The following is a 17,040-nucleotide window of genomic DNA, read 5'->3' as shown; positions in this document are numbered from 1 at the left end:
GAGCCTCATGAGCTCTCCACGAGGTCTGGTGCCGGAACATAGTTCACCATACAAGATTTGGCGTGGAAATCTGGTATCACTCATCCGACGGACATGGCCAATCCATCTAATCTGACGATCAATGATGGCATTAATATTCTTGGCATGAGCTTTCTCAAGAACAGCTATGTGGTGACATGGTCTTCCCTTTTGATCCTAAGGATGGATCGAAATTGTCGTTGGTGGGACCGCACAAGATTTTTCACGTCACGTTAGTAAAGGGTGCAAGTTTCACAACCATATAGAAATGTTGTAATGACAACAGCGTGGTACACCATGAGTTTCGTTTAGGGGCTGCCTGGTCGAGGCGATAAAGGCGTGCTCGGCTCGCCCGGAAGGACGTAGTTTCGAATCCCCGTCAGGAACCCAATAGCTAGCGCCTCTCTCCCAAAACAGGTCACTAACCTGACCGTTGGGCTCCTACAGGGAGCCTGTGAGGTTAGATTACGTTATGACGTGATTGACCATGCTGCGCTGCACACCAAGAAAATGCTGACTCAGCAAAAAACTAGCTGTGGCGAACATGAAATTTGGTTCAGTATCCCCTTTGCCCTACTATTGATAGTCCACCGGTATGTGTCGCTTTTAGAATTTCGTTGCTTTCCTTGATGCCCTTTCTGGTCAGGAAGTGTGATGCGTGTCTTGCGGTTATTTCATACTCTTGTTTCAAGTTCTGTATAAATTCCAATGACGCTATAAAACTGTTTAGCATCCTCCATTGCTTATTACTATAGGTGCCAGTGATGCACCCGTGAAACATAGTCCCTGGCTTCATCAAATTTTTAATCATACGGGCCTATTTATGAATTTTACTGTCGTTTCCCCTCTTCTCTCTGACTTTTCACGTCTTCGGGTTTTTGTTCGGATTGCATAGTCCAGTACTGATTTGCATTTCGCTTTGAACGGATGCATTTGTAGCGCTACACTCATTTTCGACATGAGTCGTATCACCCTGTGTGACTGGCGTCATCTATCGTCTCCAAAACTCTACCTACTGGATCTTCTAGGGGTAATGGTTCATAATCGCTTTGACTAATACTTCCATGCCTCGGAGGACTGTTATTTCCACAGTAAGTTGTTATAATTTGAATCATCACTTTCCTTCTCTTGTAATATTTCTGTACATACTCCATGCATCCTATATCGAATTCTTCATTACGTTTTTGTTCCAAAGTGTCAGCCAAAAAGCTGCTCAAAGGCTTGTTATCGTAACCAATTATATCCTCCTTAAGATTCTCATGCGTACGTTGTAACAGTGTCTCCAGAATTTTCAAAACATTTCAGGGATTGAGTGATAGCACTGACGCAAACACTGCACCCGACTAGTGAGGTACACTGTCAACTGGCGCTGGTCGTGCTCGAATCATACCACTCCGCTAAATATGTACGTCATTTCTGCTACAAGAGGCGAAAACGTAATATTATGGAAACGGCCAACACCGTAGACATTAGGCCTTTTACTTTATTCTATTCACACATTTTTATTATGTTGTAAGCGTTCGAATAAAAATACTTCCCTCGTAACCAGAATGTTCCGAGCTGTCAATGGAGAGATGGGAGAAAATTAAGGCTTGGAATAATTCACCAAGGGAGATACTCGATGGATTTCCACACTTTGAAATTATTTAAGAAAAGGCTAGGTAAACAACTGATAGGAAATCTGCAATCTGGGCGACACCTCTAAATGCAGATTACTGGTGAGTGTATGAGTGAGTGAGTGAGTGATTATCCGCAGTGCATAAAAGTAATGATAGCAGCGTCTCACTACTTTCGTGTGGCACACACTAGCTTGTGTTTAAACACTGAAGCTTCATATCGATGTAAAAACAGAAGTACGTAGTAGGAATATAATTACCAGTACTAAACTAACCCCACGGCACTATAGCCCTGAAAGGTCTTGGCCTACCAAGCAACCGCTAGTCATACGAGGTGTCGTGTGGTCAGGACGACGAATCCTCTCGGCCGTTATTCTTGGCTTTCTAGACCGAGTAACTACCAGTACGACGTTCCTTTAATAGGTAGGCTAGTGTTTGACCACATACGCTTTTCCAGAGCTGTGACTGAAACTTGTAATAAACATACCTTAGACCCTTAGAGGACCTTATTCCTCCAGTTCGATGATTCTTACGCTGTTCACGTCAGTTTAATCGTAGTATTAATTTCGCGTTCTGTTAAAACCGGTCACTTGGCATTACATCTTAACGTAGCTGGATGGTAGATTGACGTACCATAAATGATTGAAAGGATGTCATATTTTTCGGACGGTTATAGTCACATGGTGAGAACGATAATATTGTTCAAAATCATTTGCAGGATATGCTTACAGTGCATTAGTACCATATGGGTTGCTAGTACAGAAATAACAACATCACGGCAATCTAACATAAAATATTGGTAAGGGCAGCTGATTCATCTGGTATATAATACTTTTGGGCAATAATAAGTGTTTCATGAAAAGTGTTACAACCATTCGTCGCTTGAGACCCCCATCCCACTCCCCAGCCACAAATTTCAAAGACATGTCTCATCAAAACAAACATACGGTAATTCAGCAGTTAAATGGCAAAGTAAGTGATTTAAACATTACATGAGAAGATAATGCGAAGGAGGGATGGGATGGAGGCTTTGCCGAACCTGACTTCTTGTCTTGCTGTTGGATGGAAGGAGGAAGAATAGTTTTGCCTCAATCATCACAGAGAATGCGAGAAATGAAGAAGTCATTTGTAACACAACAGTTGATGATTCATTGTTCATCTCATGTTGTAGATAAAATAAGTTCTAAAGAACTCTTTACTTACCTTCCTCTCTTACTCTGGCCTCGTTTCCTCAACTGCCTCTTCATGGTGTACCATTCTATCGGCAGATCTGTTCAGGAATAGAAGTTTCATAATAGCGGTAAGAAAATATCAATGGAATAAAATATGAGCATTTATTAGATTATACAGAAAACGTGCTTCATCTACCAGGGAAAGCAGGAATATGTAAAAAGGTATGTTATTGGTTATATGCCCCACTAACTACTTTCACGATTTTCGGCGACGCCAAGGTGCCAGTCCCGAAGTAGTTTCTTTACGCGCCTGTTAATAATATACCGACATGAGTCTGGCATATTTAAGCACCTTCAAATATCATACAACCGTACGACGGTGGGATCCAACCCACTAAATTTGCCTCAGGAAGCCAGCGCCTCTAAGTCAGCCTGGCAAGGAAAATGTCTGGGATTTGAAACAACTTCATTGAAGAAAGATAACTTTCAAGATAATTATAGCAATTGCGTTTTCATCTTTCGTAAACAAATTCAGCTGTAAGATTTAGAAGATAAGACACTCCAGTAAAGAAGCAATATGAGAACTAGAACGGCAAGGATACTATCAAGATAAGGGGAAGGAGTGATGGGATGGAGGCTTTGCCGAATCTGGCTTCTTGTCTTGCTGTTAGAGGGAAGGAGGAAGAATAGTTTTGCCTCATAAAACAACAACCTTCGCCAAATCCACCATCACAGAGTACAATAGTCTGGATACAGGGAGAAGGGTAATGCACCGCGATCATACGGGATAGCAGTGATATCTGCAAGGCATACGTAATAATATTTTATTTTATATTTTGGACAGGCATGACGTTGTAAAACACAGTACTTTTATGTAAGGTGCTTAAAACAATCAGTAGGTACAGAGGCTTGCTTTTGTATACTGTAAGTCACTCCTGCGCAGTGTCAAGCGACCTGTTGTGACAAACACAACACTCCTGAACGAAGGTCAGAGTAGTTGAGCGAATCATAACAAGAACACGAACTGGTTATTGCTAGACAGATAACGAACATGATTTGTTAGAGTACTACAAGCGCAATAAAACTGCAGCCTGCTCTTGCTGGAAAATTTGAGTTTTCTAAAGAGTTGGCGCATATGCTGCTTCTTTACGGTTAAGCAACTCGTAATTCAGAAGCTGCCGTCCGATTGTACAGAGAATGATTTCCTAATCGCTGCTCATCCAATAGTGGAACGTTTGTTGCTTCGTAACAGTTATTACGCGATACTGTTAACGTTAAACCGTCTTACCGAGACTGTAGTCGGTAAAGGTCTCAAAAAGAGGGTTACCGAGCTCGATAGCTGCAGTCGCTTAATTGTGGCCAGTATCCAGTATTCGGGAGATAGTAGGTTCGAACCCCACTATCGGCAGCCCTGAAAAAGGTTTTCCGTGGTTTCCCATTTTCACACCAGGCAAATGCTGGGGCTGTACCTTAATTAAGGCCACGGCCGATTCCTTCCCACTCCTAGCCCTATCCTGTCCCATCATCGCCATAAGACCTATCTGAGTCGGTGCGACGTAAAGCAACTAGAAAAAAAAGGGTTAGCAATTTGTGACATACATTTAAGAAAATGGAAATTGCAACACCATGAAGGCATTGGTCGTTTGTGTTGATTTTCAAGATCTGGAACGATGTCATGTAAGTATGTAAACGATCAAAGTTCCAGACCCATTGGATTGTTGCTACAGGTCTTCCCACATGATTGGTCGCGGAGGAATCAACTCCAGTATACGGACTCTGGTGTAGCGTAGTTGACTTGCAGTCTGTGCAGTGAAGTGTTCCCCGTCAAACATGCCCCGACGACAGAGAAGAGCTCGCTATCAACAACTGTTACCGTTTGAAAAGGCTCGGATAATTGGGCTGTGTGAGGCTGGATTATCGCTAAGGACTGTTCTCTGCACGTGTTGGCCGACAGGCATCTACGGTACAACGTGTATGGCAGCAGTGGTCGAATGAAGGTACCCACACTCGTAGACCTGGCACAGGCCCAGCGCGACAGACAACTGTGAGAGAGGTTCGCCGCATTATTAGGATGGCCCGGATGGAACCCCATGCAAGAGCAGCGCAAATTCGAGCAGCTGTGGCACCCCACGTTACACAACAAACAGTTGGTAATCGCCTGCGTACAGCTGGCTTACGAGCCCGTGTCCCTGCAGAAGGTGTTCCACTGACCCCACAACAGCGACGTGTGAGGCTGGCCTGGTGTCGACGTGGGTCGTCGAATGGCATAGGGTCGCCTTTAGTGATGAATCGCGCTTCTGTCTTGCCCGCGGTGATCGCCGGAATCGTGTGCGCCGACGTACCGGGGAGAGGGGCCACCCAGATCTTATTGTCGAGAGACACACAGGGCCAACACCAAGCAATATGGTCTGGGGAGCTATTGGCTTTAATGTGAAATCACAATTGGTGCTTGTTGAGGGCACTATGACTGCTCGATAGTACGTTGATAGGGTACTCAATCCAGTGGTTGCCCCTATGATGGCGAACATTGCTAATGGTATGTTTCAGCAGGACAATGCCCGAGTTCACACTGCACGCATCTCCAGAGAAGCTCTCCACGACATCACAACCTTAGAATGGCCCGCCAGATCCCCGGACCTCAGTCCTATTGAGCATGTGTGGGACATGATGGGTCGACAACTGGCCAACCGCCCTCAGCCACCCACAACTCTGGAACAACTGACCCGTGCAGTGCAGCAAGCATAGGCCACAATTCCTCAGGAAGCGATCCAGGGCCTTACTGACTCCATGCCTCGACGAATTCAACAATGTATTGCCGCTCGTGGTGGGCACATCCTGTATTGTTTGTTGTCCAAACTTGCGGTCAGAGGGACCTGAAAGAGTAATTATCGAAGCACAACCGAACACTCATCCTGCAGGTTCAATTGCAGGAATGTAGCACCACTCCTGGATGTTGCAATTCCCATTTTCTTCAGTGTATATACGCGTTTGGCGATGTGATATTGGAATTTTCACGGTGTTATGTGAGTGTGTGATTGTTTATTGAAGGGAGCAGACTTCGATGTTGTTCATATCAATTTGTATCGTATTGCTGCGTGGTCGACGAGTTTATGCGAACATATGTAGCACGTGTTGGTGTATAATCTAGGCGTATCTGTATTGTGAAGTACTGTAAATGCTAGCTACGCACAGGTAATGGTGATGTGGTTTGTTGCGTGTAATGTTGTGAGTGAACATCGCGAATCAAATGGTGAATTATCAGTTGAGTATTAATCACAGCATGGTTATTATTATGGTGAGCAAGAAATTACGGCATATCGTGGTATTACAGGAAGATAATATCCAGGTAAGTAATGTATTTAGTATGAAGCTACGAGTCATAAATATATGAGACTACGTTATATGAATATATAAGTGAGAATGTGTATGCCAAGTGAATATTAAGTGCCAGTGATGTTGATATTTATTGTCGTAGATAATAAGTCAGTGCTTTATGATACTGTGATATGCGGCCGAGGCTTGTGGTGAGCTTGAGTGTACTTAACTGGTTCTTATACTGAAAAATGCCGTGTATTGAGAGTAATGGAATTCGTAAGAGATGTGTTGATAGTTCACTAAATAATCCGCCACGAAGCACTTGCCGTTTAGGTGTGTTGTGCGCACTTTGAATTCAAGCGGTATTAATGGATATGTATGTCACGTATGTAAGTGTATATTGGGGTTATGATGGTGATTATTATTAATTACGAAACTGTGTCGACTATTATGATCTGATTTATTATCACGACGTCATGATTACCACAGTGGAGATTCACGTTTCGTTTGTTTATGCTTTTCGACTGGATCTGTAGCGATATGCTTGCGACATTTATGAAATTCACCTCACACGTGGCTAGGAGCATGTGTACCATGATATCTTGTGTAGGTTAAGAGTAGCACCTCATGGGCATAGTAGTTAATTAATACGTAGAGTAGATATCATGTGATACTTTGATTTGATATTTGAATGTGAATTGAATATGTCTTGTTGATATTATGTCTTGTCATTTCATCATCCATATCATCTATTGTTTGTTAGGTTAGATAGATCCTCGAAGGTATGTATGAGGATAGTTGTGCATTTATTTTCGCGTGGAGGCGAGCGTCTTCAGGACAACGTAATTTACTTAAGATGTAATAGTAATCGTTTAATTTCAGTTTATTTCAGTCAAGCCGTGAAAAGCATTATTATCTGGACCAAACCGACGAAAATAAATGTAAAAATTCTTAATATGTACGACATGTATGGTATTGAGTCTGACACATATGTATCAACGACAAGACAATCAGTAATGAGTATTATCACGTAGGTTATTTCACTCAGGCAGATTACAGTATGTTCAATAAGATCTCATAATGTTTGTCAATCTCTGGGATAACATTAATCATTATTGTGAACTGATGTTCGTATCCACGATTAGATTTTGAGATATGAAAATTACGCAACGTTATCACTGCATTACATTGAGTCAAATTTAGATAAACGATTGGTTGTGATTGCAATAGATGTATGTTTGAGATGTTAAGGCACGCTTTGGTTTCGTCTTAATCTAGTTAGAAGTTCTATCTTGAATAAACATGATCCAATCCAGAATATCTCAGTTCTCTTCATTATTATTTAGCTGTAAGCAACCATATTTGTGAATTAGTTCCAACCTCAGGTTCATGATAAATCATTAATTCCAACATTAGTAATACGATCAACTTCGATGCGAGCATCATATGATCTGCAATAATAGGGAATATCAGCATGATATCGATGTACTTGAAGCCGTATAACATAAGTAATTCATGTAACTTCATATTTTAGATATGAAATCTTGGGTCGCCCAAGAGGATTCCCAACTCGACATCGTGTAATCGATGTATTTCACCTCCATTCATGATCAGGGATGCCAACCATCATAATTATGCACCAATTAACCACCCTAGCTAGCTGTGGTGTCGCGGTTCCTTGAAATAGCCGCATAACGAGAAGAACCCGTCAAGATCCTGAGTGTAGAGGGCTCGTGCTGACACCGTCGGGGCAACCGTCCGTACTGTCACAATATGATATGATATATGATATATGATATATGACATGACATGACATGACATGACATGACATGACACGATACGATACGATACGATACGATACGATATGATATGATATGATATGATATGATATGATATGATATATGATATATGATATGATATGATATGATATGATATATGATATGATATATGATATGATATATGATATGATATATGATATGATATATGATATGATATATGATATGATATGATATGATATGATATGATATGATATGATATGATATGATATGATATGATATGATATGATATGATATGATATGATATGATATGATATGATATGATATGATATATGAGATTATATATGATATGAGATATGGTCAATGAGCAGTGGCATTACCGAAGAAAGAAAAGAACATTATCGTAACCTTTACTGCTTTAAGCATAATATAATTTTACAATCGGCATTACATGCTTCTCTGCTCTTTGCCGGTGTCGTGATGTATTCTCCATGACTCGTCATTAGGCCCAATAATCGGTCGCCTACTTTCCCACCCCTTATTGTCAAACGTATAGAACCAGTAAAGGCAACATATCCTATTTTAATTTGTAATGTGCTCAAACAGCGATTCGACTTTAACACACACTTTTCGAGTTTAGTATCTGAGATGTTACAGTGAAAGACAGACATCTAATCGTCAGCTATTGCTGCGAGTCAAATACGAAATGAAAAAGTATGGTATTTAAAGGCCTATGACCTCATATGTTACAATAATGGGACACTAGTTCTAGAGTGATACTTTGCGGGCTATGAACATGATAATCCAATAAGAAAATTATATTTATTATGGCGACAATGGGATAGGAATGGTCTAGGAGTGGGAAGGAACCGACCGTGGCTTTGATTAAGGTACAGCCTGGTGCGAAAATGGGAAACCACGGAAAACCATCTTCAGGGCTTCCGACAGTGAGGTTCGAACCCAGTATCTCCCAGTTGCAAGTTCACAGCTGCGCATCCCTAACCGTACGGCCAACTCGCCCGGTAAGAAGAGAAATGGTTGCAGACATTACTGATCTCATTAGTGTAATAATGTTACCAATCGGTATCTAAAGAAGATTTTAAATAAAATGAGCTTAAAAGGAATAATCCAAGACTAAATACCAATCTTATGCATAAGATTTCGTACGTTCATGTATTGGCTAAACTATACTTTAAATTATTTTCGCGTTTATTTCACAGAAACCACGTGTATTTTCCTTCAAAATTTGTCGTTTTGAATTGGTGGCATCAGGCATACTTTATATATATATATCTGAATTAATATTTGGAGGGGTTTTCCTTCGTAATATTGAATGCTGGATATTACAATCAGGGAATTATGTCATTATTGAAACGAGATTGTATGCTATATTTACAATAGGTTTTGTTGTCAAAGCGTGCATATGTCCATGGAAAAGGGCCGCATGATTTGAGGGGTAGCTACCACCGTGAATATAATATGTATTTCTAGACAATATGAAAGCTCATCCACTTTGTTTAAAAATTAAGTCTAACACACATTTTCTTCCACAATTTTTCGTTTGAATTTGGTCGCGTTCGGCAACTAACTTGTAAATTTTTTGGGAGATGGTTTACTTCCGTTTCATCGGATGATGGATATTTATAATAAGGAATTGATGCGACTTTTTCATATAAATATATAATACAAGGTTTGCAATGGGTTTTGTTGGCTTAAATTTAATTTCTCTTCGGAAGAATCATTACCTATATGCCTTTAGAAGTAGCTATCTTTCGCAAAACACATTTTTCGAGGAAATGTGAAAATGTTTTATGTTTTAAGGGGAATTATAGCGCACATTTTGCCAGAATATTTCATTTATCACGTTAAGAAAGCTTTTTGGTATCTGATTTTAGTTTCGAGGTAGTTTGTCCCTTATTACATCAAAGAGAAAAATGCATAAAGTGAATTCTTCAATTATCTTGGCAGCACTAATTTTGCAATTCCTTTTGTTCAAAAGAAAAATAACATATTTATTTATATGAAACGGTAAAACTACTACCTATTTGCACTCATATTTTGGGGGTTGTTTTCAGCTCCTGTAAAATGATTTTCCTCCGAAAAGAAGAAATTTGAGCGGGCATGTTATGGGTCACATAAAATACGTACCGTGTGATAGCTATTACTGAAATGAAGTATCTAGTCAGTACGGGTTTAAAACAAAATTGCAGAGACGTTATTTCTTAATTATAAACAAATGTACACGTCTTCAGGACAATGAGTTATTTCCATCTCAGGGCCGTAGATGTGCTCGACTAAGGCTCCAGCAATGCGGAACTAGCCTCACGGCGCTCGGCTGCCTTAATTTTCAGATACTCCCGAGCAGCATTTTGAAACTCTGCATTGGTGATGTTGAACTTTTTTGGAATTCTGACTAGCCACTGTATCCTCTCGAATGCGTTTTTGATATTTTGAAGCCTGGTATTGTCCACATTTCGCAATATTTTACGAAAGAAAGATTTGTTTATATCCTACCACCATAATTTTCTCAAATTTTCACTACTTGATATCCTTTTGTCCTACACTTTTAAGAACCCACTGAGACAAATCGAAAAAAATTGGCGGAGTGGCACTGCCGTTAACTTTAAATGTGTGAAAATGTCTAAAATAAAGTAATTTTATTTCGTCTTTTTATACTTGCAATGACTGGAAAGATATGTGTAACCTTCTCGCACCTATAACGCTCAACAGTCCTCTGTAATGGCCGATAATGACGATTACATATTCTTAATGAACTAAACAATACGGTATTCATTACTTATTTCTCCTGTAATTGCTACCTTATCTATAAATCCCTTTCTATTTATTGAGAACACAGTACGAGACATTAGCATAAGATAAAAATTATTGTGTAACCTTCTTCTTGCGCTGAAGATATTCTTTTGATAGCTGCGCACTCGATTTTGTCATGCAGAACTGTTTATGGTCCCATTTATATTTGTCATTTAGTCACCTTAGCAGTGGTAGGCATAATCGGATGTTTTTGCTTGGTTTGTTGAGATTTAAAACTGAAATTTATGAAAATGTGTCTAAAATTTCACAATTTGTTTTCAAAAAGGCAGTCGTCATTAACGGCTTCTCCAACTGAAATGATTTTAAGTCGTTTTGTAGGGTATGATATAGGCTTCCAAACGACATTTCGTTTTTTGAAATCGGACTGATATTTCCGAAGTTAAAACGATTTCCCTCGAACCCGGTACTGACAAAATGGGCTCTTATATAGCGGCCAACTCGTCCTGACGAACGATGTCTCGGATTTCCCTTTTGGTGTCAAATTATAAATATTTTTTACAGTGTGTCTTACATCACACCGACACAGGGTTCAGAGCTGGGTCTGATCTTATTTCTAAGATTTGTGAATGATATAGGGTCCCTAGAAGGACAACTGTCTCTATTTGAAGATTATACATATATTGTTTTATGTTGGTACTTCTATGAAGGAACTTGAAGTAAAAATACAGTACGCCATTAGCTTATTACAAACTTGGCTTGTAAACAACAGTATAACCAATTTTAGCAAGACCAAGTACATCATTTTTCACAAGACCTCATGTGAATCTCATCTTGATCTTTCATTAACATACTGTCCGGTTCCATAGCTAAATGGTTAGCGCGCTGGCCTTTGGTCACAGCGGTCCCGGGTTCGATTCCCGGCGGGGTCGGGAATTTTAACCATAATTGGTTAATTTCGATGACACGGGGTCTGTGTGTATGTGTCGTCTTCATAATCATTTCATCCTCAACACGACACGCTGGTCGCCTACGGGAGTCAACTCAAAAGACCTACACCAGGCGAGCCGAACTTGTCCTCGGACACTCCCGGTACTAAAAGCCATACGCCATTTCATTTTTTATTAACATATTTCGATCAGCCTTTACGAAGATTACAAGTTATCAAATTTCTGGGTTTAAAAATAGATTCAATGACTGGAACGAGCAAGTCTAAGTTATATGCAAAAAATAACTCCAACAATAATTGGAGTGCTCCACAGACCACGACATAAATTCAACCATAAGTTTTTAAATCTATTTACCAAGCTCTCATTGAAAGTCACCTTACTTATATGATTTTGTCTGGGGATATTGCAGTAAGTAAGGAACTCTTTGTGAAAGTTGACACTTTACAAAAGAAAAGGATCACTAAAACTCTTTATAAATCACAGCCTTTAACGCCTACGGAGTATTTAGATAGATAGATAACTGTCTTTATTGGCGTAGTTAAGGCCATTGGGCCTTCTCTTACACTAAACCAATTTGTACATACAGTAGAATCAAAGTTAACACTACCGTAATTAATACTAAGTATAGCACAGTTAAAGACAATCTAAATACTTTATAACAGAAATAAAATTCCACCCCAGTGAGATAAACATACTTACAACAAAAATAATAATAGGCCTAATAATAATAATAATAATAATAATAATAATAATAATAATAATAACTAGTGGTAACAATGTACTAACACCATCAGTAAAGGACTAGAAATGCACAGTTCATTCGTATCCTGCTGTACCTCTTAACGCTCTTTTAAATTACCTTGTGGTTGATATTCCTCTGACGTCATCCGGTAAGCGATTCCATTCTCGGGCGGCAAATACAGAAAATGAGTTATTATATGCTGCAGTTCGATGGTGAGGAATGACGAGCAGGTCTGATGTTTGAGCCCGTGTATCTCTGTTACGCACATTTGAAAAATAATGAAAACGCGAAGAAAGGTAAGATGGGGAAGATGTAGTAAGGACTCGGTGGAGGAGAGACAGAGTATGATGATTACGGCGAACGTGGAGTCGCGACCACTCTAGTTCTAGGAAAGATGATGACACGTGGTCATATTTTCTTAGATTGCATATATAACTCACACATGCATTTTGAGCGCGTTGTAGCCTTAGGGACAGCAGTGGCCTCACATCATTGAAAACAACATCGCAATAATCGAAATGTGGCATTACAAGAGCCTCGATTAATTTCTGCTTAAGTTTTATTGGAAATATGTATTTATATTTATATAAAGAATGAAGAGCAGAGAAAACCTTTTGGCAGACATGTAAGATATGTCCAGACCAAGTCATGCGTTCGTCCATGATAACGCCGAGGTTCTTCACTTGTGGTACAAAAGGAATTGCAACATTCTGAAGGATTACTCTCGGCGACTTTGTAGGGTTCAATTGCAGGCCATGGGCAGCGGACCATTCACTAACAGGCTGTAAGTCAATGTTTAGTAAGTCTATATTTTCCTGAAAGTCTTGTGCTGTGGAGTCTGTGTAGAGTTGAAGGTCGTCAGCGTACATGTGGTATTTACAATGTCTTAAATTCGATGATATGTCATTCACAAAGAGTGCAAAAAGAAGAGGTCCAAGTACAGAGCCTTGAGGGACTCCTCTCTTCACGTGGCACCACGAGGAAACAATTCCATTATTACCTTTCACACATTGTTGACGTCCGTGAAGATAGGAATGCATCCAAGTAATCGTACTCTGAGAAAAATGTAGAACCTTCAATTTTACAAGTAATATGTCAATGTCTACGCTGTCAAAAGCTTTACTGTAATCTAGTAGTACTAGAACTGTGACTCGTCCTCTGTCTATTTCTTGTCGAACGTCCTCAGTCACTTTGAGTAAGGCTGTAGTTGTACTATGTCCTTGTCGGAAACCGGACTGGAAAGGATTAAGGAGATTGTGCGTTTGAAGGTACTCTGACATTTGTTTATGGACTACATATTCTAAGATTTTAGATAAAGCTGATAAAATACACATTGGACGATAGTCTCCCTCGTTAGAAGGCGTTTGACTTTTCGGAAGAGGTAGCATAATAGCCTTCTTCCAGAGTGTTGGATATGTGGAGTATAGAAGAGAGAAATTGATTATATGGGTTAAGGTTGGTAATATAAAATCAAGAATTAGTTTGACAAGAAATGCAATGTTCTGCAACTGCATACGTGATAGAGTCGCAGCTATGATGCTAGATCAAACTGGGCATAATGTGGTTCATAAAAACACTATCTATAGCAGAAACTCTGGCATACACTCATATAACACCCGAAGAGCTGAGAGAGTCCATACACAATTTGTAAAAACTGTTAAGTATGGCTGTAATTCCTTATGTCACTACTCTGTGAAGGTGTACAGTGCTCTCCCTAAAATAAGCTACATAACAAGCAGCAACAATCCAAAATTGTAAACAAAAATGAAATAATCAATGGGTGGAAGAAAATAAGTCGTAAATTTCCATACCAAACAATGCACAGTGGTCTTATATATAGCCTAAGGGTTTCCTCTTCTCCCAGGCTGTGTTTACAAACAAGGTAAGTGATTGTACTATGAATATTAATAAACTCCGCCAATACTTTATCCTTACCTTTAAGAGCCTCGCCTCAGGTACCCTTTCTTGAGTAAAAATACGTACATCACTCGAACGAACTCGATTGATGAAGTGGTATGTATATACCACCTTCGGTAGTAGGGTCATGTGAGGCGAATGGAGGAGGACAGGTTACCTACGAGAATAATAGTAGTGTAAATCCTGGGCTTCTGCCTCCGTCACACGCGCCTGGGAGGAGGCCTCCTCCGCTGAGATTGAGCATGGCTTGTTAGTAATTGGTTGGTGGTGGGAGTAAAGGGGGCGTGACTTAGGGCGGTGGGGTTTAAGGGGGCATGGCTAAGAGTGTAGGTGGGGGCGTGCCTTAGGTCGTTGGTGGGGATAAAGTAGGAGGGGGCGCGGTTTAGAGCGTTGATAGGGTAAAGTGGGCGTGCCTGTGGCTTGTTGTCAACCATTTTGTTTGGTGGGATGCCATGGCGGTTCGGGCAGGCGTTGTCCGTCATTTTGGGGTGGTTGCGATTGTTTGTTGTTCACGCCCGGTGAAAGATCCTCGTGCTTGAGTCATGTGATGTGCGTACAAAACAGAGCCACGTGCTGGGAGGGTGCATGGGAGAGACTTAACGGCAAGATGCCCGCTATACACTATTCTTATGGGCCTATCTTTAGAGAGCTATCTTAGGGGCTCACAACTTGTACATGGAGCTATGGAGATGGTGCAAGGCCTAATATGTATCTATTGCTCGTATAGGAGTAATTAAAGCCTTCGGAGCTTAGGACGTTCGGCCCCAGGCTTAGGGGCGTTAGCCTTACAGAATCAAAGTTCGACACCCGAAAAGTACACAGGCAACACATAGAAGCTGCAACTATTTTCCTTGGTTTTAGGCAAAAACTTCACAATCGCAATAATAACTATTGTTTATGGAACTCTGGTCCAAGGAATGCGTGACAGAGGAGGTAAATGGTAAGGAAAGTATGTATTTTTAGAACGCCCTCTCTTTGCTCAAGCACAGCTTCTCCGGAATAACAATCAGGTCATTCTCCTCTCAATACAGTTATGTTACCCTTGCCTATATCGCTTGGGTTTTCAGCCTGCTTTTTTAGTTCTTTGTCATCAGTTGTGTTTGAAACCTGTTAATGTGCACTGCGTGTTTGTTCCTACAAGTGTAAAATACTTTCGAAACGGCGCAAGATTGATAGCGAGTGTAAGAGGTTTAACGAATCTTGGTGGGAAATTATTTCGTGAAAGAGCATGGAAGTAAAGTGATTTGCGTTATATGCAGTGAACTCATAGTCATATGAGTTATGAAAGAGTACAATATTAAACGAGATTATCAGACGAAACATTCTCATGGTTTTGATAAACTTATTGACCATGAACGTATAACTAAAGTTAAAGAATTATTTGCTAAAATCACAAAAAAAGGAAAAAACAACGAACTTTACTAGAAGGTGGAAGTGTGAAACAAGGAATTCAATTTGTAACTTGCTTTACGACGCACCAACACAGATAGGTCTTATAGCGACGATGAGATAGGACAGGGTTAGGGATGGGAATGAATCAGCCGTGGCATTAATTAAGGTACAGTCCCAGAATTTGCCTGGTGTGGATGCTAAACCACGGAAAACCACCTTCAGGGAAGCCGACAGTGGAGTTTGAATCCACTATCTCCCGAATGCAAGTTCACATCTGAGCGACCCTAACAGCACGGCCACTTGCTCGGTCACAAAACAGTGAAGTAAGGTATCAGATTTTAAAGCTGATTGCGGAACATGGAAAAGCTTTTGTTCGGCAGCAGCAGCTTATTTAAAAAAAGGCAAGGTGTTTGAATATTTTTCCATCGCATATGATGAGAGCACTGATATAAGCTATACTGCTCAACTTTTGATATTTGTTAGAAGTGTGAATATTTATTTCATTATAGCTGAAGAGCTTACAAGAGTGAGAAGCATGTATGGTACCACAAAATGGACCGACTTATTTGAAGAGGTAGTGAAATGTATTGATAGTGTCGGACTTGAGTGGACTAAACTCTGCACTATAACTACAGATGGTGCACTATGTATGTCGGGAATTCATCCGGGAATGGTGGAAAGAAAAAAGTGGTATCTTTGGTAGGGGGAAGGGGCGGTGGCATGGTGCACAAACTTCATTGCAATATGCACCGAAATAGGCGTTAGATCTCACTGGAGGTATGCAGACTGCCATGAAATTAATCAATGACATTCGAAGTAGTGCCTTAACACACCGAAGTTTTAAAACGTTCTTGGATGAACTCAACAGTGAATATGGTGACGTAATTTACCACGAGGAAGGAGGAAGATGGCTGGGCCGCGGATACACATCGGCACGATATTTTGCACTTCGACAGGATATCCGGCAACTTCTTGAAGACAAAGGAAAGCCGATTGGCTATCCTGCGTAGCTTTCCTTGCCGATATGACAAAACATTTAAACACTTTGAATACAGTGTTGCAGGAGAAAGATAAGCCAATCAAATGCTGCTTACTGTGCAGTAAAATAATTTCAATTGAAATTTATATTCAGAAAACAAATATCTGACAGAAACTGGATACATTTTCCAAAAATGAATTACAAGACCAATACGCTGACATACCTTTCAAGAACGATTCTTTCGCAAAAGCAATTCAGAGCATTGAAGACCAATATGCGTCCAGATTTACTGATTTTGTACAAAAGATTCGGAAATGTCTTTGTTTTCTTCACCTTTGAAGAGGACAAAGTGGTGGTGGTGGTGATTACTGTTTTAAGAGGAAGTACAACTAGGC

General features: G+C 40.3%; 1 protein-coding gene across 4 annotated transcripts in view; it reads right to left on the bottom strand.

The window, feature by feature from the left end:
- Positions 1 to 17,040, bottom strand: part of LOC136875615 (uncharacterized) — a 188,412-nt gene that overhangs the window by 128,550 nt on the left and 42,822 nt on the right. For all 4 annotated transcript variants that reach the window (XR_011018419.1, XR_011018420.1, XM_068228086.1 and 1 more), the window contains exon 6: positions 2,838 to 2,904. Coding sequence is in view for 2 of the 4 variants with exons in the window: in XM_068228086.1 (XP_068084187.1) it covers positions 2,838 to 2,904 (67 nt within the window). In the remaining 2 variants the exon portion in view is untranslated. The remainder of the gene's footprint in view (positions 1 to 2,837; positions 2,905 to 17,040) is intronic.

The sequence above is a fragment of the Anabrus simplex genome, chromosome 6, assembly GCF_040414725.1.
Source record: "Anabrus simplex isolate iqAnaSimp1 chromosome 6, ASM4041472v1, whole genome shotgun sequence".
Classification (NCBI taxonomy): Eukaryota; Metazoa; Arthropoda; class Insecta; order Orthoptera; family Tettigoniidae; genus Anabrus; species Anabrus simplex.
The sequence above is the reverse complement of the archived record's forward strand: the minus strand, read 5'-3'. Positions and strand labels throughout refer to the sequence as shown.